At 43.7% G+C, this 27,395-nt stretch overlaps 1 protein-coding gene across 7 annotated transcripts in view; it reads left to right on the forward strand.

Moving 5' to 3' along the window:
- GRIA1 (glutamate ionotropic receptor AMPA type subunit 1) overlaps positions 1–27,395 on the forward strand; it is a 287,460-nt gene that overhangs the window by 166,272 nt on the left and 93,793 nt on the right. For 6 of the 7 annotated variants that reach the window (XM_057491010.1, XM_057491016.1, XM_057491005.1 and 3 more), the window contains 3 exons: positions 6,228–6,389; positions 8,356–8,523; positions 15,963–16,067. In XM_057491010.1, coding sequence (XP_057346993.1) covers positions 6,228–6,389; positions 8,356–8,523; positions 15,963–16,067 — 435 coding nt within the window. The remainder of the gene's footprint in view (positions 1–6,227; positions 6,390–8,355; positions 8,524–15,962; positions 16,068–27,395) is intronic. The other variant, XM_057491002.1, reaches the window with a different exon arrangement.

Consider the following 27,395-nt stretch of genomic DNA (forward strand, 5'->3'; position numbering starts at 1 on the left):
GTTACATTGCTGCTTGAAAGAATCCCAGAGAAAAAGGAAATCTGGCTTTGAAGATAAAGCTTTTCATCCTTTGAAATCCATGTTCCTATACGTCTGCCTCCTGTTCTCTCAGGTGTCTTGCCTGATCCAATGCCTAGTTTTGAGGCAGTTCTAACAATACCTTAATGCCTTTTGACACAATGATAATTATTAGATAAATATGACAATAATAATGAATAACATCCATTAAGCACTTACAATGTGCCAGACACAGTTCTAAATGCTTAAATATTTTTTTAAAATCTTACACCTATTCTGTGCTGTAGGTGCTATTATATCTGAATATTGAAGACCAGAGAACTGAGCCTCAGAGAGGTTAAATAAACCATTAAGCACACATAATTAGTTCTTTGTTTCCAGGCACTCATGATAATTAATCATCATAATGATTGCCTAGAGCCTCTTCATGACCCTTAAAGCATTTTCCAAATCTTCCCAGCAACATAAAAGCATATCCAATGTACTCAGAGTGTTAAACATCTCTTTAGGATTTCATAATTATTTGAAATTATTTGAAATGATTTTTTCATTCTAATCCTTTGAAAATCATAATTGACATGTGATAGATGGAACTATATGAACTAGTTTACTTAATTGAGCACTTTTACTCCAAGTAATTTTATTCAAATGGCTAGTCAACATTGCACTGCCTCCTACAATAAGCACATAGGGAAGACAGGTTCTAATCCCAGCTAATCCTCTAGCCAATCATACAGTCATAGGCCACTCGTCTCCTCTCTGGACCTCATTTTCCCTGTCTGTACAATGAGGGGTTTGATCTGATCTCCAACATCTTTGCTTCAGGTGTCAGTAAACTATGGCCCATGGGTGAAATCCAACTGCCACTTGATTTTGTTTGGCTCATGAGCTAAGAACTGACTTTACACTCTTAAATTATTGGAAAAAATGAAGAAAATATTTCATGACATGTAAAAATTATATGATACTCAAATTTCAGTGTCCATAATAAATTTTAGTGGGACACAGCCGAGCTCAATCATTTCCTATTATCTATGGCTGCTTTCACACTATGACGACAGAGTTGAATAGCTACAACAGAAACGATAGTCACAGCCGGCCCTTCACAGAAAAAAATTGCCACCCCTGGTATAGATGTGGAGTAGGTGAGCACTAATAGACTTCAGATACATCAGAGGCTTGGGAAACATCTAACCAGCTTTAGGAGGTTGATGTCAGGGAGTGAAACCTTGTACAGCCTCACACAAATGTTCTATTAAGACAGAAAGCTATACCAGAACGCCCCTCTTTGGCAGGGTAAGACATTTATTTGGGGCTAGTAACAGAGCCAGCCACACTGTCTAAATTTTTTTTCCCTCTTTGTCTGGGGAAATCTGGAAACACTACCCTAAAGCTGATATGGCAATCTAACACACTGATGAAGAAAACAGGTTTTATGGTTGGATCATGGTTTGAATCCTTGCTTGGTGTGTGATCTCAGGAGAGTCTCCAAAGGTCTCTGAACCATAGCTCCTCAAGATAAAGTTGGGATAGATACTCACTCACTCATTTATGCAAATAAGCATTCAGTGCCTACTATGCACATTCACCTCTCAGTGCTGTTCGGGGAATTAAGTGAGATTATGTATATAAAGCATTTAACAGAAAGTCTGGCTAAGGATAAGTACTTGGGAAATGTTTAGTATAAGGCTAGTGATGACTGTTGACTATTTCATTTTTCATTTGCAAATGATAGTAATCACATAATTCTCAAAGTTTGTTTACATGAAGTTATATAATATATATTAAGTGGCATTTTTTGCCATTTTTATTATTTGTGTTATACTTATGAGCAACAGTTCTGAAACTATGTTTCACCAGAACACTTAACAGCACCAATGTTCTGTAATTCCAGGCCAAGAGATAACAAGTAAGGCTCCCTTAACAAACCATAAAAATGAGCCCATAAATGCAACTTCTCTTCCATGTTTTATCACTTTCACTCCCTCCTTACTTCCCAAGAACTAACAGATGATTCCTAACCATCGAAGTACACCAGAATTATATAAAGATTTATTTTTATTTTTTAATGGCACTAAAAGGAAAATATATGCACATAGTAAAAAAGAAAAAAGATTACAGAAGGGTATAAAATAAAAAGCAAACATCTGCTCTCTCCAATCTCATACCTTTTAAATAACTGTTTTAAATCTTCTCTGTGGTTGGTGAATCTCCTGGCTTCCTCCATACATGTACATGATATATCTATGTCTCTTATTTTTGCTTTATCAACTTTAATCCTATTTGAGACTCTCCATCAGGTAGACAATGAATCATCTCATACTACTCCCCATATCCAATCCTCAATGTTTGTCAGTTATGCTATTATTTGGAATTATTCTAATTATTACCTTTATAATTTTTATACATCAAACCTTGACTTTTTTATTTACCAGCATTAGAGCTTTGTGAAAAATACAGATGTTCAGTTTCCCTTCCCAGGCTACTAAATGACAATTCTTAGGGATGGCTATTTTGCAAGAGTTCCCTAAGCTATTCTGATGTGTTCTTCTGGTTAAGGTCTTCTATCCCCAAGAGGCTGTGGTGCACCAGTCAGCTCATTTGTGGTAGTCAGAGCATTTTTCACAGCCACTCATTCATCAGTCACAGGTTAGACAGTGTGAAATGCCACAGAGGCACTGAAGAAGCAGATAGGAACATAGTGACCTAACAGCTCCAAGAGCTCACTCATCACAAAGCCCCATTTTAGATGAGAAACGGAGTTACTCTGTGAAGAGCAGCATCTGGTACAGCTCTGCGGGGATAGTGGAAGGAGTCAGAGTTTGGGATACTTGAGTTGTTACACTGAATAACTTGAAAAGAAGCATTTTGTGGATTAATTTTGTTTTTATTCAATAAAATTGAACATCTTAAAATATTTTAAAACTATTAAAGAAGAGAATAATGAACACAGTACTTGGGGGCATATTATAAACAGGCAAAATGGCTCAAAGAGAGTGTGAAAATAAAACATAATAGTTTAATCTTCATAGAATATAACTGGTTATTTTGTATCCTTAGACAATATTACATAATTCATAGCACAGACAAAGCATGTAAAAAATATACTAATTACCAAATATTACCACCACCAAATATTTTTAAATAAAAAGCATAGAAAATTAGAAAACTGTTTAATTAAATCTTATTCAATGAGCATGCTCAGGAAAACAGTGAGTTGAATTTTCCAGTTAACCAGTAGACAAATTGTTGACGCTGTATTTTCCCTGCTTAGTCAAGAGCATTCTTCTATATTGCCAGAGTACATTTTCTCGCATTACAGAGAAACCAAGTCCACTAAGTATAACATACTCATTTCTTTGTGATTAAGGACATTGTAGAGACTCAGGATGACCATTCCAGCATGAAATCTTACACAAGAGGGAAGAGGTCAGCTAGTAGATGAATGTGAATTGACCCCAAGTTATTCCCTAATTAGGGGCTTGTTTTTTCACAGACATGAGCTTGTTTTATCATCCGTTGCCCATTCCTTCTCGGTGGAGCAGAAGGAGTTTGGTTAGAAGGTCCCATCAGTTTGATTAGATGTAATGGAGGTTTGTCTCCAATACCCTTGTAGGCGCACATTCTGGTGATGAAATTGGGTGGCATTTATGTTTAAATAAACTCTGCCTTTTCCTTTGGCCCCCATTATGTTTGATATGGGGACAGTCAGTACAAAATGCCCAGGAGCCTGTTACACAGATTTCTCAAGCAATAGAATTTGATTGCAGGAGATAATTTTCATTTCAGTCTCTCAATATTTTATGAACAAGATGTTCTTTTAAAATCTCTAAAAATTACAAGAAATCCCTCAACTGTGCATTAGCTTTTAACCAGTGGTGGTTTGGTTGTGCTCTTAGGTGGTATAACAGCTTCGAATGCATACTGGGAATGAGAAGCTAAATCTGAGTCAATCTGTACTAACAGCTTGCTAGAACTGTTATACAAATCAGCAGACCTCTGTGAAATTCTGTAAACTGTGGCTGTGGGAAAAATTAATCTCAAAAGATATTTCCAATTTGAGCTTCTCTTTTCAACCAATGAAAATAATCCACTGGCATTTGTTGGCTAATTAGCATTCTTGCTTGAGGAAAGTCTCTGGCTTTTATTCATTCACTCAACAAATATGTGTTGGCCATCTACTCTATGCCAGATATAACTCTAGGTACTAGGTTCTAGGGCACATCAGTGAGCAGAACAGAAAAGGCCTCTGCTCTTGCGGAGCTGACATACCAAAGGGAGGAGAGAATGAATAAACAAGATCATCTTAAATGGTAATGAATGCTCTGGAGAAGCTCAAACAGGGCACTGAGAAGGAGCTGACTGGCCTAGGGCCTTAGGGGGACTACAGTGGGTTCCCCTAGAAGCAGGTCTTAGACAAAGATTCAAGTACAAGTGGTTTCTTTGGGTGCCAATCCCAAAAACAATAGCAGAGACTCAGGAAAGTTAGATAGGGAAGGGATGGCATAATCAAGACACTTACCCAGGCAGGCTGCGGAAACTGATCCCTTAGGGGACCTCTAGACATTGGTGTAGGACACGCCTCAGGGTTATCCCACCCAGGGGAGAGGATTCTGAAGGATTTATCAACTTACTCTCCATCTGTCATTGTTTGAGTGCTGCTCTGGGTATATTAACTCCCCAACACATCTGGCTTGCTCAGCACATGGTGAAGTAATAGGTATTTCCGGTTAGTATATAAATAGAAGTATACAAAGGGGAATAGAAATGAGCAGGGTACCAACAGCATCTATCACAGGGTGAGCATTGGATCTTTATGTAAGGGTCAAGAAAGACCTCTCTGAAGAAACCACCTTTTAGCTGAGATCCAAAAGGTGGAAAAGGGCCAGCCAGGAAAAGCACACTTCCAGACAGAGCATAGCTGGGACAAAGGCTCTGAGTGGGGCTGAGCTTGTTTGTTTAGAAAATGCAAACAAAATGTCATAGAGCTTTAGAGGCACTGGGTTGGGGGCGGGGGGTATTTCTAAGTCTGAAGTTGTTTGTGATTACATCCCTTAATAAGGGAACTAGATCAAGTCAATGAGAAATTAAGAGGCTTGGACAATGCCATAGGGCTGCACTGTAGATGCTATGCTACAGATTTACTTGCTTATTTGTTTACTGTCTGTCTTTTCCACTAAAATGTAAGCTTCATAAGAGAAGGAACTTGTTTTATTCACTATTACAGTAGCACACCACAGATTCTCACAAGCATTTGTTGAATGATGAGCACGCAAGCGAGAGAAGACCTTCAGAAGCCTTAGTTCTGGCCTTCTCGGCTGCTGCCTCATTGACTGACTTTGTAAAGGCCATTTTCCTAATCTTTCTCAGCTTCTTTATCTGGCAAACAGACATATAATTTTTACATTATAAAGGCATAAAGTGAAATGAGGCCATAGATATGAAAGTACTGCCCCCTAAGGAATATATCATACAAATGCAAAGTTTTCTTTTTAAGTTGAAGCCTTCCTGAATTTGACTGAACTTTACCAGAAGAGGAGGAAAGTTTCATTTTCAATAAAGAACCTTTGTGGGTATTGCAGTTGATTGAGCCTCACTGGGTAGAGAAGACCTGGTCTGTGGTCTAGGAAAGGGCACAGGCCTCGGATGATCAGAATCCAGCCTCTTCCACAAACTTGCTGGTGACTTTGGGGCCCTCAGGAGCTTGCCCCTGATGGACTTTAGATTCTTCTTCTCTCAAAAAGGTAGAGAGTGGAGTTGGTAAAGGAGACAGTTCCCTCTTCACGTTTCCATTTTGCTCCATATCTGGGCAGCAATAATCCCGGCCAACATTTCTTGATCACTTAGTCTATACCAAGCACCTGACATGTATCCCAGAATTGCTTTTTCTCCCCAACTTCCTAAGCTCCATTATTCAGACAAGACTCCATCGGGTAACTGAGTCCAAGGTAGCAAAGTTAATGGCTGTGAGTAGCAGAGCCAGCACTTCAGTGCAGGCAGAGCTGGCGCCTAAGCAATCACTCTTATTCTCTGTGCTGACTTTGTGCACAAAGTGATCACCAAGTTAAGACAGAAGGGAGATACAACCTTCTCTCCATTCAGTCAGTTCCACCATGTGGAACTGGATAGAAAGTCCTATGATTCTGTAACATGATTAAATCAATTTATCCAGGCAGCCTGTTGACTTCTTTCCCCTCCTCTCTGCACAGGGTTTCATGGACATTGACTTAAACAAATTCAAGGAGAGTGGAGCAAATGTGACAGGTTTCCAGTTGGTGAATTACACAGACACCATCCCAGCCAAGATCATGCAGCAGTGGAAGACCAGTGATGCCCGAGACCACACCAGGGTGGACTGGAAGAGACCAAAGGTAAGGGGATGGGAAGCAGACAGCAAAGGACCAGCCTGGCATCTTTGCCTGCCCCAGGTTTTTGAGCAGGGTTAGCCTTTAGAAAGGGACAGGTTCTGAGAGGAACAAACTAAGGAAAATGTATCCATAAAGACTGATAGTATCCTACAAAGGTCAAGTAATCCAAAGTGATGATACTTTTAACAAGATCAATGTTCTGCTTTCCTCTCACATAAACAAAATTCAGAAGTCAGCAATCAAAGGCTTATAATGGCTCCACAATCATCAAACACTCAGGCTTCTTCTGTCTTCTTGTTCTGCTATCTTCAGCATAGAGCTGCTACATTATAGCCCAAAATGGCTCCTGAAGCTCCAACTATTAACTTAAGATTCTACATAGCAGGAAGGTAAAAGGAAAAATAAAAAAACACAACTGATTCTTTTAAGAACTCTTTTCAGTAGTCACATGCTGATCTTCTTCTCACATGCTACTGTCCACATCTTAGAAACTGAGCCCCAGCTAGCTACAAGGGGAGCCGGAAAGTGAAACCTCTATTGTAGGCAGGGACACCATGTTACACAACTGCAGGGGGATGCTATTTGCATTCATTTATTTGTGGATTGATCTTGAATTGTGCACGGAGATAGTCCTTATTCTGGTCCGTCATGTACCCAGGTAAGAATCTGGGATATCTAAGCAATGTCTAGCACATCTTTGCCTCAGAGGGTCAGCTCCCAATTATGAGGCAGGCTACCTGCCTCTCACTTCCCAGGAATACAGCTCTAAACTCTGCAGCCAAAATCTATTTTGTTTGCTGTTTGATAATGTTTTTGAATAAGGATAGCAGGTAATTTCTCTTCCCCATGTCAAATCCAACAGTTTGGCAATGGCGGTGTGAAACACTGAGTTGAGAAGGATTCTGAGGCCAAATTTGTTTATCTGGGGCAAATTGAATCGTTGGCAACTTTCTCTGGCCAGTTGGTCAGTTTCTTTTTGTGAATGGCAAACCATGAAACTGAGATGCTTCTCATCCTGCTTTTGCTGAACTGATTTAGCCATCCAACAATGAAGACTTATTTCACCATGAGCTTAAGCAAACAAAATCACAAATGTAACTGAAAGCAATGAGCAAATCACATAGCAGTTAATTAATATGTGAATACCCCACCCAACTTCCAAAAGACTGGAGATTTAAAAAATAACATGTAACATACATTCTTTTACTAAGTGAGGAAATCCAACTTAAAAACTAGAAAAATTATCATACATTCATTGTACAACTCTCTATTGTGAACTTAGAATATGAAGAAAACAAGCTAGACATTAGGCATAACATGAGTTCCGAAGCCAGGAAATATGTCCTGATCTGTGATTCTGGTTATGTTTCATCAACATCTTAGCTCCCTTCTAGGCAAGAGGGGAAAAATTAAGAGTTATCATGAATAAACACAAAAGGAAAGTCTGCAGACTATAAACCTGCCACTTGGTCAAGCCATATGTGGAAATAATTACGAGCTTACCTTTCATGGGTTGTTTTCTTTTACTGTCACAAGGGATGGTAGAATAAACAACTCCTCTTGGCTCCTGAGTGGTGACTGTAACACAAGAGAAAATGCACTGTTTTTCCATGGACTGTATCAAAGCTGTGGATGTACTGTATTTATTATATGCATTCTATTTCTAATTAAACCAACATTTTTAAATTACAAGATTGCACACAAAAATCTAGAATTCTGGCTTCTCTTTGAAAGTCACAACTGGCAGCATTGAACTCACAGTTCAGGAGGGCAGTACTAGCCAACAAAGTGGAACAGCAGCCCCCATCTAGGGGAAAGCACTGCCCAGTTCACCGCTGCACCCCTACCCCCACTCCCAGTCCCTGGCCCCCTGCAGACATTCTGATCACCTGAAGCACATTCCCAGACACAGCTCCCACCTGCCTGTCACCTCTCTCTGACACCTAACTGTCTCCATCCCTCCCACCAGTACACCTCTGCGCTTACCTACGATGGGGTGAAGGTAATGGCTGAGGCTTTCCAGAGCCTGCGGAGGCAGAGAATCGATATATCCCGCCGGGGGAATGCTGGAGACTGCCTGGCTAACCCAGCTGTGCCCTGGGGCCAAGGGATCGACATCCAGAGAGCTCTGCAGCAGGTGAGGCCAGCAATGGCTGCCCATCCTAGGGTAGCCTCGTAGGAGATTTCGGCATCAGTTTTGGTGTGATACAGCTATTGAAAAGAACAGGTAGATCACGCTTCAAGTTTGGACAGTCACTGCATTGTGTTTGTGGCTCTGTGTATGTAAGTGTTCATGTAGGAATTAAGGCAAAAGAAAAACAAAAAAAACCCCAATAGTATGGTCTAGTAATTTCTAATAGCATGAAAGCTCCATTTCCTGCTTAGAGATTATGCTGAAAAAGGGAAGCTTTCCTGTATTTGGAAAGGGGACTTGAGACACACAGGGATGAAACTGAACCATTTCAGCAGCCTCCTGGAGACTGCCCACTTGCCCTGATTTTCTGGATTTCTTCATCACCTTTGCTCTCTGCATGTTTCATGTGGGGACCCTGAAAATTCCTAAGTACTTCTGATCCTATTTTCTTACTTCTCAGCATTGCAATCAATTTTGTTTGCACTTAAGAACAGTCAAGGGCAGGGATAGAAAATGGCCATGCTCCCTCCAATCAATTGTCTATGCAAAGGATTCTTAGCCTGAATCCAGATTCAACAGAAAAGAATATAAATATTCAATTAGCGATATGTCTGCTGTGGAAGCAGGATGAGGCAGTGATACACGTGGGCCGTATATTTAGCATCCCTGGGTTAGAAGATTCTGGAGGCTTGCCTTTTGCTTTAGTACTCTCAGAACTCCTAGAAATCTCCTGAAGTCCCCAGAAGTCTCTAGAAGGACTTTGAGCCCAGGCTATGAGTAGCAAACTGGCTGATGGGTAGCACCCTGTGATGCCTCTGGTGCCTCCTGATGGAAAGCCTGTATTTCCAAAGGGGCTGGGCCAAGAGGGCAGTGCTCACCATAAAGTAATGTCCACGTATCAGGAGCACTGGCAAGGCAACAGTACCCTGGTATTTCAGTGCAGATGCCCCGCAGGACCTGCCCTCCCCGTGCAATGGAACTGCCAAGATAAGACCAGCTTTACTTTTAAGACTACATCCTAGGGGAGGACAGGAGCATTTCTGAATGAGGGAGAAATACAGAGTGAAATGTACAACTATTCCCACTTGTCTTCCAATCACATGTGCAAAGCTCTAGCAATTTTCACAACCTGAAGAGACGAGAAGGAACATCACCAGCTGTCCTCAGCTAAGATGAACTGCCTTTACATGGAGACTACGTAGTCCTGTCCTTTGAAATGAAGCTAAGCGGCAGCCCTGTGACCACAGGAGGAACACGCGATGGGGTCCTCCAGCAGCCCTTCCTGCCTTTCCCGCCTCTATGTAAGGCAGCCCCAATCACTAGGCAGCAAGAGCAGACACCAGACAGCTTGGCAATGATTGCCAGAGAGGTAACCCCCGCCCGCCTTCCGGCTCATTGTAAATGCTCTTCCACACTCCGCAGTTGAGACAGATTTTGTTTGTAATGCGAGACTGGTTTTCAAAAAGTCCCAGAGACTTGCCCTCAGCTTCACAACCCTCCCAACTCCCTGGCTTCTCCCATCTAAATGATGTCCGGGGAGCAATATTCTGATGCCAACATGACAGTGATGAAGACTGGGAGGGAAAGTGGGCGGCAGGAAGGGCTCTGAACCAGGAGGCAGGAGAGCTGGCGTCCAAGTCCAGCTGGGCTCCTTGCTGTCTGGGTGATGTGGAAATACCCGGATCTCCTGCTCACTCCCCTTCATTAACGGTGACAATGAGGAGATTGGAGAGACAGCAACTGGCTTCAACTGTCTTTAAGAATAATTCTAGGCATCTAATTTTTTTTTCAATGGCCTAACTCCCATCTTTCTGGTGGTAATGTATACTCATCATTTTCTTCTGCCTTCAGTGGGGTTTGCAAAGAAGCAGTTGCCTTAGTCAAAAGAATATGACCTTTTTTATATTGTTTTGGAGTCAAGACGTGTGTACCTGCCTCTCAGGCAGCCAGGCAGCTTCGTGCTGAGAGCCTACTCATGCCCTGGCCTGGGGCCAAGCACTGGGGTGATGAGAGCACAAGAGATCTGCCCTCAGTAAGCTCTCTTCAGTCTTTTTTGGCGGCAGGGGGTGTGGGGCAAATAGCCAATGAATATAAACAGAAAACATCTGATCCTAAGATCTGCTGTTCAAACTGATTCCTTTTCAAATCTTTAAGGACCTAGAATCACAAGAATTTATTACTTTGAGACCTTAAAGATTACTAACTCACATTTTCCTTTACTTTATCAATGAAGCAGCTGACCCAGAGTGGGCAGTCATTCATCCAGGGTCACACAGCAGTTTAGCAGCACAGTCTGAACCACATTCCATGGCTTCTCCTCCTGTCTCAGACCTGTCCTATTGCCCCAGAGGTCTTTGCTTGCACACTGAGCTCTGGGGCCTTCCACACACAACCATGGCCACTGTCCAGCCATTTCACCATTTAGACCCATCTCAAAAGAGCCGCACCCCTCGTGAGCAACTGTGTGATCACAAGAGGCCGGGTGAATCCCAATGACATTCAGTCCTTGGACCTGGCATGGGGAACTCAGCTCTCTGCTGCCCTAATCACACTGGCCTTTGGGTCACAGATGGGGAGGGGACCTGTGGGTCAGCTTGTGTTAGACCTGGCGTGTCTGTGAGTTAGGCCTAGAGGAATAAGCCTATTATTCTAAAAATAAAGGTGATACCAGCAATGATAGGTTACTGAATTATTATGTACAATGTTCTTAACATATTTTATATGTCTGATCTCATCGAATTCTCAATATAACACTCTGAAGTAGCTAGCTTTATTAACTGCTTTATAAATAGGGAAACTGAGCTTCAGAGGTATTAAAATTTTTCTCAAAATTATAGTTAGTTAGTAGTGAAACTGGGACTGCAACCCACATCTACTTGCTACCTCATTAGGCACACATAACTGCTCTGCTCTGAAGCCCAGAAGGGCCAGCCCAGCAGAGGAGAAAGAGAGCTGGGGTCCAGCCAGCAAGAGCACATGGCCTTGGCTAATACCCACACACCCCACACTCCGCCCCTCACCCCACTGTAATTTCCCCAGCAGCAGAGTGAAGGTGATCATGCCGCCTGCCTGCCCCCTGCCTGACCTCCGGGGGAATGTTCAGAATACTAATGAGCCCACATCCAGGAAGCCCTCCATGCTCCAGGAAGGGCCTGGCACTAGAGTGCCCCTAAGTTGGCTTCTGACTGGCAGGGAAGATCCAGCACCCCAATTCAGGATCTTAGCATTTGGGGGTTGGAGGCCCTTTGAGGATGTGATTTAAGAGAAAAGCTTTGAACTCATTTTCCCAGAAAAATGTATACATGTACTTACATGTATTTTTGTATAACCAGGAGTTGAGGGGACCATAGACACTTCTGGAAGCCCATCCTGGGTCCTGAGGTGAAGGATGCCTGCCCTAAATGATGATCAGCCCTTTTAGTCTTTGCATCGGCAGTTTGTTGAACAGTGATCAAGCATACCCAAGTGCAGGTGTACCTAGAGGTTTGCTAGGGGAGGTCTGAGGTGAGGCAAGCAGTCGGGGTATAGGACACAATCTCTGTCTTTTGGCACTCCAGACCTAGTTTTGAAGGGAAGATAAACTCTGAGAAATAATACCTATAAAGGTGTGGCTTGAGGATTCAATGACATAGCCAGACACTCGGCACTATGTATGGTCAGAGCAGTGTGCTGTGACATCAACAAGGCTTTCTGTAGGATAGGAACTGGGCCTTTAAACAGAGTGATCATATAATTTATCGCCCAAACTGAGACATTTAAGAATGAAAGGTAGCACTATTATTAATTATCCCAAAAGAAGAGATGTAGACTGGAGCTGTCCCACACAAACTGAGATGGATGGTGATGCAAGCCTTAAAGGAAGGGTGAAATTGAACAAAGAGTAAATCGGGCTGTGGAGGGTCATGGTGGGGTGTAAATGATGCCCAGAAGGAGTCTAGAGGATATAAGCAAGAGCTGAAGGCAGCACTCCTGTTAGGAGTTCAGAAGAGAAGAGCTCGGTCCTCGCCATGGCTCCGCTAAGCACTACCTGGGGACTCTTGGACTAATTGGTCAACTTTTCTAGCATCAGTTCATTACCTCCCAAGTGGACATAATCCTCTTAGCAAAGTCTCCACTGGCTTGTCACAACCCCCATCCTCCCAAAAAAATTTGTTTAAAGGATAATGCATAAGTTTCTTTGAACCTCAGGGCAACTACTTGAGACAACCACAACCAAGATTATTTTTCCCACTGTTCTGGTGGTAAAGTGGAATGTCAGAGTGATCCTGAGATTTTCCCTGGCTGGAATAACCAGAATGTGGTCCACAGGGACCTAGTCCACAGGCTCTGACTTCCCAACACCCAGTGAGCACTGAGGAGGAGAGGCTCAGAGAACAGATCACAGCCACACAGAGGTTACAGAAGCCCTGGGTCCAGAGCAGCAACACTGCTTCCCCAGGGATGGGGTGGAGTCCTAAGCGTGAGAGAAACACTAACCAGCACTCTCCTGGCATCAGACAGGAAAAGAAAAGTTACGCTTCAGTGTCTCATGGGCAGCAGACTCTGAGCTGGCACCCAATAGCATTTACAGGAAACCCACGGTTAATTCTCCATCTTTCACAGAGGGGCTGGCAGGCGCCAGGTTGGCGGTGGGAGTTCCAGAAGGCAAGAACTAAGGGGAAGCTCCAGGTCTCCGCCAGTCTGACCTCAGTCACCCTGGGATGGGAGAGTGGGCAGATGAGCTTCAGAGGCTCAGCCCTGGGAGATAGGAGAGCATTTTCCAGATTTGCCCAAAGTGGATATTTTTGAGAAGCTTCATCCTCTGACTGTGAGTCCAGACTGTCCACATAAAATGGTTTGGAGCTGAGCCATTCTCTGGACCTTCCTTTGCTCTGCCGTCATGGAAGGCTGGTTCTGGGAGGCTCCTTTCCCATGCTTTCACTCATTTCAGTGTGTCTAAGCCTTGGCTTCTCCAACTAGACAGTAAGAGCCTTCAGCTGCCCCAGGCCTCCCATGACCGAGTCAAGAGCCATAAGCTCTGAGTCTCATAATGCTATTCATCAAATGGGCAAGGTAACATCTGTTCTTGCTACTCACTGGGTTTCTATGAACATCAGATAAGCAGCTTCTGGTAATGACACTGTGACAACTCAAGAGATCCTCTGGTCACCAGAACTTTGCTGATGATGAATTTTTTGGAAGCTGAGAAGGCATGTAAAGGTGACAGGGACAAAACCCTCATTTCTGCTGATGGAATCTCCTGCTCTGAGACAACATACCAGACCCAAAGCTTCAATGTTAAGTCTTAATTTTTCATCCCTCTTACCCACTCTACACAACACAGTGGTTGTAATCATTGCCATCATCATCATCATCATTTAAATAATATATACTTTACATCCAACGTTTACATCCCAGTGTGCTAAGCATTTCAGTTATTTAAGGAGGAAAACAAGAAACAGGCTCCATGACTTGCTCACATCACATAATTAGGCATTAGCAGCGCATGGCCCGGGGAATGTCCCCCTGTGAGGGGGGTAGCAGAGCAGGTGTGTAGAACACACTGCTTCGCACATTTCTGCATAGCCCACATAGAGCCAAGCACAAGAGCATTGCCCCCTGTTTGAGAGGCCATTTGGTACCCTGAGTAAAGACACCAGAATATATCAGAAGCTCTGAATTCAAGTCTGCCTGCTATTTAAATGGTGTTAAGTCTTGAGCAAATCACTTTACCTCCCAGAGGTTTGGTTTATCCCATGTAAGTGAAGATAATAATCTCTCAATGACATACCCTAGGGGTTTCCTGTGAGTAAAGAAGTCACAAGAATGAAATAAGAAACACTTGGATGACGGTGGTAGTATTCAAAACACTATTGGTAATAATTAAAATAACATCTGGCCTTTCTTGAATCTTACCATGGGGCAAGCATTTATCATAAAATACCTCATTTAATCCTTAAAACAACCTTAAGACATAATTAACTCTAATTGGCTCTATTAAGCAAATGATAAAACTGAGTCATAGAGACCTTACATAATTTGCCAGACTAATACGCCATACTAATCATCGGTATGATGTGTGAGGCCAGTGCCAAAAAGCTAATGTCCCTTTGGATCATCAGTGACACTTCCTTCTGGGCCGATCGGCCCACCATCCAGTCGTCCGCACATCTGTCTACCCCAGTCCGTTTTTCCAGATGAGCCACTTGAAGCAGTATTCAGCCTCCCTGTCTTCTTGAACCTGGATGAATGGGAGAACCAAAGATGGGCAAGAGACAACAGAGGTGCGAGGCAAGTGCAGCAGCCAGCAGGCTGGCGCGGCCTCCTCCTCCTCCCTCTTGTAGGAGGAGCACACTGTTTTCCCTCTGGAAAGCAGAGCCAGCCTAGACTTCTCCAGAGTGAGGATTTCTGCAGATTTATCTGAGAGTGAAGGGCTTTGTTGAATAGTTTGTGCCACACTCTGGGACTGTCATGTTCTCCCCACTGAGAGTTCAAACCAGAGGTGAAGAGAGGGTCATCTTGGAGCAGTCTCTCTCTCCATCTCTGTCTCTCTCTCTGTCTCTCCATCTCTCCCCCTCACCCTCTCCCTCTTCCTCTCTCTGTCTCTCTCCTCTCTCCCTCTCTCTGACTCTCTCTCTCCCTCTGTCTCTCCCCCACTCTGTGTCTGTCTCTCTCTCTCCATCTCTCTCCCTCTGTCTCTCCACCTCTCCCTGCCCCCTTTCTGTATCTCTCCCCCTCTCCCTGTCTCTCTGTCTCCCTCTCTCTCTCTGTCTTTCTGTCAGTCTGCACAGCACTTTCACGTTTGCTGTGTCCGTTATGGCGGATGGGGCAGGAATTTCGGAAACTGGAGGCTTAAGCAATGAATTGTGCAAGGTCACTTGGTTGTTCAGGGAGAGGCTGGGGTCAAATTCATGTCTCCAGATTACAGGTCTTTACATTCCCAGGTATTTTATAGTCTGGCCTCACAAAGGAAGTAAGAAACCATATTTAAGAACAGCGCAAGGCATCATAAGGCCAACCCGTAGTCCTGGGTCGCGCCCTGTGTCGGGCCCTGGGTCGGGCCCTGGCTAACAGTAGCTAGCACAGCAGTCCTTGTCCTTTCCAGGCCTCCTTCCGAGGAGTGGTGCTACTCATGGTGGTGCTCATGATGGGGGGTCGCTGATTAGGGATGGTCCTGAGATTTACTAGGATCTCCTTTGCTGCATTGCTACTGTTTACCTAAGGCAATGGGTAGGAGAGATTTTCAGGATGAATTTCAGTTTAGTAGGAAAGAGAACTGTGCTCATGGGATGGCTGCTTTGGGCAACAGCGTAGAGAGTTTGGTATTCACTCCACTCCAAGACCTCATCCCATGGAACATTCTTCGGCACTGGATTATCACTTCAGTAGGAAAAGAAAACAAACAAACAACTATGAAGTACAATGTCTGAGTTCATTATTCAACACTTGGCTTTGCTTTCCAGGTACGGTTTGAAGGCTTGACAGGAAACGTGCAGTTTAATGAGAAAGGCCGCCGGACCAACTACACCCTCCATGTGATTGAAATGAAGCATGATGGCATCCGAAAGGTAAAGGACACCTTTTCTTCCATTCCACGGGGAGGAGAGGGCTGAGCGGAGGCTCAGGCCAGCATTAAGGGTCTTGTGAGCCCACCTTTCCTGGACTGTATCTCTTTGAAGAGACACAGGCACTGAGAATTTTAGACTTGCCTCTGCCACTAACCAGCTGGGACTTTGGGCAAATCAGTTCCTTTTTCTAATCATTGATTCACTCGCTCATCTGCAAAATGCAAATCTCTACCTTTGTTCCAGGGTGCTTGTGAAGATCCATGGGATGGGAAAATACTTTGAAAATATCACATAATAGATATGTATAAAATGTTACTGATCACAGAGTCCTGAGGAATCTGAAGAACTTCAGAATAGTGACTGTTGATGAAGTTAACCATCTTCTAACCCACACTTGGTTACATCCACTCCCTTTTCCATACGGAAGTAGGAATGAAAAGTATATTAATATATAATATATATGCATATTAAAATGTTTAGAATAACATTCAAATCTTTGGGAAAACATTCAGAATTCTGAAAGACCCTATGTTCTCTGGCCTGTCAATTTCTCTGACCTTGACCCTTGACACTCATTTCTTTCCTCTCTCCACTACAGTCCTTCCCTGGCCTCTCTTGTTATGCCTCATGGCAGCCTCTATTTTTCTATCCATGGCCTTCATCACAGTCTTCTCTCAAAGAGAAGACCAAATGATCTAATGTGTGCAGAAGTTCTAAGTACTGGCCTGACATGCTCAAAGTTGAGTCTTAATCTCTCAAAGTTAATGCTCTCTATGCCTGTGCTGTCAAATAGAGTTGACATGCATAGCTATTTAGATTTAATGTTTTAATTAGTTAAAATTTAAAAGTCAGTCCCTCAGCTGCACTAGTCAAGTGTTAAGTGCTCAATAGCCACATGTGGCTACTGGCTACCATACTAGACAGCACAGATGTAGACCATTTCACCACAGAAAGTTCTACGGACAGCTCTGCTTATGCTCTATCTTCAACTCCCTTAATCCCATATGCTTATCTGGAGCCCTGCCCTCTACTTCATAGTCGACCCCAACTCACCCCATTAACTAAGGCTCTATTCATTTTCTATTACTGCTGTAACAAATTATCTCAACCAGTGTCTTAAAACACTACCAACTTCTCATCTGTAACTTTGTTCTGTGCAGCAGAAGTGACTCTGGTCTCACTGGGCTAAAATCAGGGTACTGTGGATTCTGGAGGCTCCAGGGGAGAATCTGTTCCTTTGCCTTTTCCAACTCCTTCTAGAGACCACCAGATCCTTTGGCTCACACTACCCTTCCTCATTTTCAAACCCAGCAATGGCCCAGAACCCATTTCCCACGCCCTACTGGGCACACTTCAGGAGTCAGTTACGGTAGGCCGACAACCTGTCGTCACTCTCAGCGGGCACCAACTCTGGCTAGGAATACAGCCGCTGGGAGCATAGCCACTTCTCAGCAAACCCTTGGCATTGTGATTGCAGCAGGGCATCCTCCCTGGGGACAAAATCTACTGCAAGTGGTGCTCATCCAGGAAGAGGCCGAGCCCAAGTTAATTTTTTTATCCCCAGTTCTCGGGCTCCTGCACTAGAGAAGACATCTGCTAAGTTACTTGCCCTTTGGATCCTCAGTTCCTGCGCCTATGAAGTGGGGACATAGCACATATACAGCAGCTGCTGATCCTTGGTCAGTGAACGTTGCCTCTGGCAGTGGCTAGTCACAGGTATGGCAAATGTCAAGGAGGTGGCATGTGACTGAGATGGCTTGTTTCTTCCTTTCAAAGCATTTTGTTATTTAAGGTAGCTTTGAGGTAAATCAGCCTTAGGGGCACAGTTCCCTTTGCTATTAAGCTTAGGCATGGCAGCCCAGTAGGCTGCCTAAGTTCGCACAGTGAGCCATGGCTGATGGGGACCTCAGTTCGGGCCCTGACTCCCCAGTCACAGTCATGTTCCTGCAGCCGCTGCCATAGCTGCGGACGTCAGAGTGACACAGTCATTTTCAGTGACTGAGGGGATGGGGTGCTTGGAGAATTTTGCTGCCCTAGAGGGGACACTAGTCACATGGCCCACTCCCCAAGCTGTCTCCATTTCCAGTGCTGAGAAGTGTGGCATCACCCCGGCCCTGTGGGTGGAATTGAATGTAGTTCTTCCATGGGAGGCCTTGGCCAGGCAGGCCGGTTACTGCCACATAGAAAATTGTTGACCAGAGACCCGGGCGGAGTCTCCCTCAGATCCTCCGAATGACGGTCTTTTATGCTCAGGGAAAAAAAACCCTGCTGTTTCCTGGAGGAACAAATTGACATTTCTATATTATATATGGGCAGTTTCAAAATTTACTCAAAATTAAAATTGGATGTTGATCTCATTCTTTTCCCTCTAGGGGAAGAGGTGGTAATAAAGCCAGATTCTTTTCTTCACCTGAGCAGTAGGCTGGATATACTGGGGACATTGTGGTGACTTAAGTAAGAACAGAAGTTAGGCTGATACCCCAGCCCTCCCATTGCCCAGCTGGGAGTCCTCAGCTTCTCTCTCAGTCTCTCTGGTCTTTGAAATGAGGAGGTGCTGGGCTACACAACCCCTCAGTCCTCACTGAGTGCCACTGCCCGTGATGGCACTCCTGCCGGCCTCCCTCGCGTCATCCCTCTCCTGGCCTGGCTGCAGCTTCCTCATGTGGAGGTGGGTTGGGGGCCTTCACCAGTTGACTGACTGGCCTTTGGCGTAACTGTCTCCAGGTACTCGTCATGGACCCGGGGTCCCAGCCCTGTGAGCTGACCCTAGGCCTTACCCACTGACTATCGGGAGCCTCCACATCTCCTCAGGACTTGCACTTGTCCCCAGGAACAGAGGCACTGTAGCAAGATTAGCAACCAAACTTCAGCAAACAGAATTAACCTTGTTAGAAATACGATTCCTTGTGTTGTTTTAATTTGTCTGATTTTTCTCAAACTATTCAAATTCAGTTAGACAATATCCATCATATCATTGATAAGTTTTCACAAATGCCTAGGGTACCTAACTGGTTTTCTTGGTTTCACTGGAGATGGCTGGTAATTGTAGGTCTGCTTTTGTTATGTAGCTGTATTCCTATTGTGTTAATGTGTGCACGCAATTTAATTAGTAGTTTGTTGAAACCTATACATGCTTATGTTACTCTACAAGAAGTTATGTCAAAGAAATAACCAATCTTCCCATGTTTTCTTCCGTCTGCTACTTCTATAGCTTTCCTTCTTCCTTCCTAATTACAGCCCTTTAGTAGAATTCGTTCCTCATATCAAAAATTACCGAGTATCATAATTCTTCCAAGTGGTAAAGATACCTCAAGACAAATGCTGGGCATAGAAGCCACAGGGCATAAATCTGCAAAGAAGTAAAAAGCTAACCTTTTCAAACAATATTGCTTCTCTCTCACTTACCAACTTTACATTTCCCTGTATGGCCCCGGAAGACGGCTGGTTAGCCAGAGACGGGTAAGATTCCTCAAGGGAGGAACAACCTAAGACAGGCACAGTCACAGGGGGGCCATCAGGTGAGAAATTGGGGAACAACAGAGGTGAGGCTTAGAACCTCACCCCCCTGTTTTGAGAGAAATCTTCTGCATCCGTGGATGTTTTGTTGCCCTTGTCTAGCTTGGATTAATACTTAGTCTACAGGCACAGACATGATCATCTACATTTGCCCTCTTACAGCACTAAACTATGTTTTCTTCCTTTATTCTTGCATCTACCTACCACTTCAGCATTTTATTTAAAAAAATAAATAAATAAGGGAGAAATGTGGGATTCACATATAAATCAAGTATAAAACTCAAATGAATAATCATATCTGACTTGATTGTTTATAGTTCATGATGCGTGATCAAAACTGAAAGTTTCTGTGATATGACTGCCCTTGCACTGTTCACCATGTAAGAACTTATTCACTATATAAGAACTTGTTCACCATGTAAGAACTTGTTCATTATGCTTCAGAAGATTGGAGACTGTTGAAAATTAGGCTTGGGGTTGATTAATGATTGTGCATTTTATTGTTGTTAACAACCATTTGATCAATAAATATGAGAGATGCACTCCCCCCCAAAAAAAATACGGGTTCCTGGGTCTCAGCAGCTGGACTGCCTGCTTTTAGAGAACAGAGATGAGGCTGAGGAGTCTGCAGAGCTGAAAAGCCTCCTCCCTCAGCAGTGGAGTTCATGGTGCTCTAAGTGGTTTGGTGAGAAACACTGGCAGAGTGGTTATGAGCTTGGACTTTGGAGGCAGACAGGCCAGGATTTACATCTCTGCTTTATGCTTTACCAGGCATGAGACCTTGAACAAGTTATTAGCTTCTCTGGGACTTAGTCACATCCTCTCCGAAAGAGGGATAATGCCTCTTACCTCACAGGATTGCTGTCAGCATTAAATGAAACAATGCCTCCTGGCCCCACTGCTGGTAGCAGGTGATTCAGAAAAGTAGTGCCTAGCATGTAGTGGACATTCTGCCTGTGTTTTATTTGTTTCTTGGAATGCCCTTCTTTAGACCTCAGGGATTTTTATGTCAGCCTCGAGTTTGAGTGATCCAGGCTGTGCAAGCCCACAGAATGGATAAATCAGCAAACAGAAAGGACAGAGTAACCTTAAAATCCACAAGCAAATGATCGTGCTTTATTTTTCAGATCCCAAGGCTATTTTTTAACTTACTTTCCAACGACTAAATCCTTTCTCAGAATGTGGGCTTAAGCATCCTTTGTTTACAGGGAATCTGACTTTCAGAAAATCAATCTATCCACATATGTGGCTTTAGGCCTTTTACTCAATCAACCTCCCTGCAAAGTGATTTCTCAGATCCAAGAGTGACCTAGTTGTGTGGGTTTCAGTGAACATTACGTGGTCTTACCTGACATATGTAATAAAGAGGAGCTGCTGCTTCTTGATCTGGGACCTCGGGGACATTCTCCTGATCGTCAGGCCTCTGCCCTGGCCACTGCTATGCCAGGATACCCTCTAGGTATCTGGGCCCAATTTGCATCTCACTGAAATGTGTGTGCTCTAAGGATCCATCTGTCATACATTTAGGAGTTTCAAATGCCAGAATTGGTACTGGCTGTACTAAAGCCGAAGCCTCAGGAAATCTTGTTCAGAGATTCCACTTCACCATGGGGTGCTGATTTAGAGATCTCTATCTGAATAAAATACTTTGTCAAAGTCAGCGAGGTTCACAGGTTCTGATAAATGGCTGGCAGGGGAGAAGTGCAAGGGACACTCGCCAAAGTCTTCCATCAGGGGGCCAGTATTACAGATTTAACCATCTTTACCTATCACCACGGGGCCTGTGGCTAGTTTCAGACCTGACTACAGGCATCTGCTTCTCATTTCAACTTGGCTTGAAGGCCCCTGCCCTGCCCCGAGTTTGTCACCCCGGCTCGGACCCTGTGTGTGACTGGGAAGGAGAAAAGACTAAAGTGATGCAAGTCCTACTGGCGCCAAAAGACATCTAGAGTCCCAAAGTGTTACCAGCCTTTCCGTATGTCCTTTACAAGCTTTTCTTTAAATCCTTGCTATTCAACTTTAGGCTTAACAAATCTTCTTAAAACTCTTAAAAGACAGCTTCAATCCAACCACTTCTTTCCATCTCCCCTGCTGACCCCAGGGCCCATCACCTTCACCCCTGCCTGGCCTCATTTAGGAGCCTCCTGACCAGTCTCTAGTCCTGCTGGCCATGCTCTCCGCCTTCCACAAGGCCATTTCTACCATGAGAACTAAGATGATGATTTTCAAATATACAGCAGTTTATATTGCTCCTGTGCTTAAAACTTCCTATCACAGATAAAATGTAATGCGACCCCTTACCCTGGCCTTCAGAACCCCAGATGCTGCTTCCCTCTGACATCAGCTCACGCTCCTTTCTCTCTCGTTCATTACCCACAGCTCTCCCTGCATCTTGCTGCTCCTCTACCTGGCACTCTCTGTCACATGCTGTGTCACTTCTTGCCATTTTGGAGAGGCTCCCACTGACCAAGCTATCTAAAGTACCCCCCACCCAGACCTGGCACAGTCCCATGACCCCATTCTATTTTTTTTATAGTGTTTATCCCTTCTGATACAGTCTTGTTGGTTTATTGACCTAGAAAGGGTTGGGCCAACTTCAGCCTGCAGGCAAACTCAGCCCACTGCCTATTTCTACACAGCCTATAAGCTAATGCTTTTTACATTTTTAAATAGTTGGAATAAATCAAAGATAACTATTTCATGACAAAGGAAAACCATATGAAATTAAAATTTCAGTATTGGTAAATAAAGTTTTATTGGAACAAAGCCACAGTTGTATGTTTAGATCTTGTCTATAGTTGCTTCTACTCTATGCCAGCAGAGATGAGTAGGTGCAACAAAAACTGCATGACCCACAAAGCCTAAAATACTTATTGTCTGGCTCTTTCCAGCTGAAGTTTGCCAACCCCTGGTCTGGATATGTATCGTCTTTCTTACCCTCTTCTCCACCTCCCTGCTGCTAAAATATCACCTCTATAGAAGGCGAGACCATTAGTTGTGTTATTGATTCTATCCTCAATGCCTACAATCTGTTGACACAGAGTAAGCGCATACAAATAAGTGGTTGTTTATTAATGAGTGGGCAACTTATTGAAAGTTGCTGGGCAACCAGGGAGCATATCACTCTGGCACACATATATCCATAGATCTGCCAGTAAGTAAGGAAAAAAAAATGATGGCAAATTTAATGAAATAAGAGCTCTGGCAGAAGTCAGATAATCTATGTCACACATAAACATAATTAAGTTCAAATTCATTAGGTGTGTTAGTGAAGATAACTCTGGAATCTCAAGGTGTTTAATGCGATAGTGGTTTAATTCTTGTTTGCCTGTTAACCAGTTTTAGGGCTGAGGGCTCTGGTTAAGACTCAGCTTATGGAGGCTCCACTGTCTGCTTGGGTCTTCCTTGCTATCAACATCAGCTAGCCAAAAAGGAAGAAAGAAAGGGAAACTGTGCTGGAGATCTAGGGAAGCCAGGCAAGGAGAGATGTGCATCGCTTCCCTGGCATTCCACTGGCCAGAACCCAATCACCTGGCCCATCTAGATGCAAGGCAGGCTGGGAGATGTAATTGCTGCCTAGGTAGCCACTTCCCACCAACACTTTTCTGCTATGGAAAGCAAAAAAAAAAAATCTTTAGTGGTCATTCTAGTTATCTTTGCCACACTAGGCAACTTGCTTTGAAAAAATGTGTTATAATGGATCTCATGTTTGGAAGTTAGGGACTGTGTCTTTGAAGGCAGCCTAGAGATACATACAAGTGTGAAAATCTGATTTGATGACTGTGCAAGGTAGATCAGATGAATGATCATCTCCTTTTTTGGCTTCATTCACTTAAAACAGCCTCATCTATCAGATTTTTAGACTCATTTCCTACATTCAAAGAATCTTTAGAGGTAGATGAGAAACGGAAGATCAAAAATTATAACTGGCCCCAGGAGAGGACCTCTCACTGTCAGAATTGTTTAAATCCTCTCCTGAATGGTGGGCCCCCATCTTTACCAAACTGCTAGCTCTGATTTACTTTCAGACAGAATCAAAGTTCCTGCCTATACTCAGTAGAGAATCAAAGTGCTGTATAATAACCCAACCCACTTCTCTAAGAAAGTGAAATCTGCTCTCATCTCTGACATGCAATGTCTCTTCAAAAATCTTTGCCAGCTGTCTTTTCAGCAAACTGTGGAACCAGATTTCTCTGCTACTAGCTTACATGAGTTACCAGGGGGGTTTTGGCATCTCCTGACTCTCCTGGCTGGCAATATTGTTTTATTTCCCTACAAAAGGGTTAGGAATAAAATAAGCTTGTTTACAACATTTAACTATACCTCTAGCTTTTGATATCAAGGGAGCTATACAGAAGCCAAGCTATACAATAATTTTTATAGATCCTAATCAACCCTAGTGCTATGATACTATCTTTGAAGTAATACTATTCTTAAAATTTAAAGTCTCTTTCTAAGCCATATAAATCTAGTATACACAGATTTATCTTGCTTTTCCCCCTATCTTTTATCAAACTAACTTGAGATTTTTAAAGCAGTGTTTTGTGGTTTGGGGACAATTTATCCTAGAACATTCTGTGTGTAAAGAGAATACATTGTCAAATGAGTTTGAGAAATGCTCCATAATATATACTTCCTTCAACAGCAAATCAAAACTGAAATGTTTTGTAGTATAGAAGTCTGTTAGCCTTCAACTAGGCATTACCCTATTGAATATCATTTTTTACTTTACTGAAAACTGAATATGAACCACACACAATGCTCCTTGTTGTACACACATTAGTTCACTTACTCGCCACAGCAGCCCTGTGGGGTGGGTGCTCTTGTTGTACCCACTCTCCACAGCGGGAACTGAAGCCCACTGAGGTCAAGTAACTGGCCCAAGGTCATACAGCTAGTAATTAGGAAAATCTACCTTTTAACCCTAGTCTATCTGATACCAGAGACCAAGCCCTTGATCATCAAGCCCCCACTTTTAAAAATACCTATTAATAAACTGTAGAGTTTAGAGAAATCAATTTTGCATGTCAAAGGAGGCAACTTCCTCTATAATGATGGTTGTATAGTTTGAACAGCTAAACCTGTGACTAATTGTGAAGAGAGAAGGAAAGAAGGAAAGGAGGGAGGGAGGGAAGGAAGAAAAAGGAAAAGGGAGAGAAAGCAAGGGAATGAAAATACCTTAACATCAGGTATGGGAGGATGAATGACAACTCCACTGGCCAGACCTTCTCTCAGATTTGTATTGATTCTATTAAGTAACCATAAGGTCAAGGTCCATGACCTGGCTTCTGTGGCCTGCCAATGATCTGCTACATAATCTATATAAATTAGATCATTTGATCTCCCCAAGCCTTTGTTTTCTCATCTGTAAAACAGAGAAAATAGTCCCAAGCCCATCTGTGCTATCTGCATAGTGTTTGGAACAAAGAGTTCAATATCATGGAAGTACTTTGGAATTTCTTTTTTAAAGCTTGTATCATGATATATAATACTGGTGTTAAACATTTTGCAGCCAGAATGTTCCTTACAAAAATGAACTACTGAGGAGAATCCCAATATGTAAACTAGATAAAAAGCAGAGCTGATTGTTGAAGCAGGAGTGACGGAACCCAGAGCTGCCCCCCTCCTCCCCAACCCCTCAGGTGCCTCCAGGGTCAGTGGGGAAGGGGCTGTGCAGATGCCCTGGGGTTCCAGGGAGCCCCAGTCCAGCAAAGTGAGTGGAGTAAGATGGCATTCTGGACTTGAGCAAGTCCTTGGTCTCTGAGCCTCTGTTTTCCTCTCTGTAAAAGGAAGTGGGTGAAAGAAAAGATTCTTCAGGTCTCTTCCAACTCTGACACTCTTGAAATCTAAGTATCTGGATCTTGTGTATTATAAAGAAATGTCTTCTTCCAAGCTACCTACAAGGACCCCCAAAAGGGAACAGCTTGTACATACCTTTGCTGAGGGTAAACCGTGACCCAGTGTCCTGAGAGAGAGACTCTCCCCCCAGGCCTCTGAACTGTCTCAGCACCAATAGGGTCCACTGTGTCCACGTCGGATATGCTCATTCTCTCCACAAACATTTCCTGAGCTGCTTCTCTGGGAAGGAATATGCTGCACCAAGAAAGGGATCATAGAATGAATAAACCTCTGGCTTTGTCTGTGGGAAGCCTGAAGCATCTTGGAGAGATGGGGACAGACATGCAAACAGCCAGATCACAGGGCCAGTTGGAACCTACACGAGGCATCAGGGTAGCTGGCAGCTTGCTGGGGCACCACAGGACATGGCCCTGTAGGTCCCTTCCTGGCTCAGAGTCTGGCTCCATGACCCTCCAGAGGCCTTGGGCAAGTTTTTTCACTTATCCCCATCTAAGTTTCTTCATATTTAAAATGGAACGATACGTAACTACCTCCTGCATTGGTGTTTGTAAGGATGGAAGAGTTTAAAACATAAACAGCACTTAGAAGAGTGCCTGAAACATGATACACACTTGATAAATGTTACCTAATATGACTCTCAGCCCAGAGCCCAGTCCCTTTGTAGCAAGAACAGCATAGTGGCGAGGGGCTGCCACTGCAGACAGACTGCAGGTTCCAGGCCAAGCTCATCCACTTCCCAGCTGCACCAGCCTGGGCAATAACAAACTCCCCTAAGCCAGATGAAATGCACAAAACCACAGCAAGAACATAGCCAGTGCTGGCAACTACTATTGCTGTTAGTGGCAGAGAGGTCACAGGCAGGGACATCAAAGTGAAGGTGACATTTGCATTGACCACTGATTGGCATGTGCCTTGGTCTGTGAGCCTGAGCAGAGTTCTGGCTATTGGGATCCCTGCTCATGCCTCTGCATGTGTGTTCCAGCTCTCCTATCTTTGACCTTTTCCACCTACAGCCAGCAGAATGAGCACAAAACAGAACACAACTGTTTTAAGATATATATAGACAAAGACAGAGATCTACGTGTGTGCGTGTGTGTGTGTGTGTTAGCTGTGCCATTCTGCATTTCACATGCCTACTGCCTTCAGGATGAAGTCTACCCCATTTTAGCCTGGCCTTCAAATCCTCCTGCTACTAGACCCAAGTCCCAGTGCACTCTTGGGCTAACTCTGTGCCCCAGCCAGACCCAGTGAACCAACATAGTGAGCAGATCCGAGCCTTCACATCTTGGCTCGTATTCTGTCAGACCCGAAAGGTTTGGGGCCAACTCGTCCATCCCTCATGACCTTCTCCCTCACCTCATGCTGGCTGCATTTTCCCCAGCATAGGTTCCTATACTTGGTTTCTGCTTTTCTGAACCCCTTTGGCCCAGGCCAGCTGAGCCTACCTTCTCGCCTGCAGTCACGAGTCCTCTCACTTCTCACTCTGGGACTGTATGTGTGCTGTGCCTTCCTCAGGAGGCTGGAGGGATTCTCAGCATGAGGACTACATCTCTTTAACTTGTTTGTTATCCCTCTCAGCCCTGCCACATAATACCCATCAGTATTTTAGCTCAGAGCTTTACACCAAATAGGATCTGATAAATATTTGCTGAAAGACCTTGGAAAATGAGTTGGTATAAATAACCTACTGGTTTTAAAAATATAATGTTGTCAGCCAGTATTTGTAGGCACTACTATATGTTCAGTATTATAATGGTTCGTGATTAAAATATGAGAAAAAATAAAGGATAAAATAACCATCATCTATTAAAGTAAATATACATGGAAAAATACAGTTAACCTAAAAAAGAAAGCAAACGGAATGCAATGTTTAAATCATCATTCCAGCTACAGTTCAGAGCAAGCTCAGAAGGAAAGGGTTAATAGGTATGGGGAAGGAGGGCTTTGGCTTGG

The sequence above is a fragment of the Manis pentadactyla genome, chromosome 2 (assembly GCF_030020395.1).
Source record: "Manis pentadactyla isolate mManPen7 chromosome 2, mManPen7.hap1, whole genome shotgun sequence".
In the NCBI taxonomy this organism is placed as follows: Eukaryota; Metazoa; Chordata; class Mammalia; order Pholidota; family Manidae; genus Manis; species Manis pentadactyla.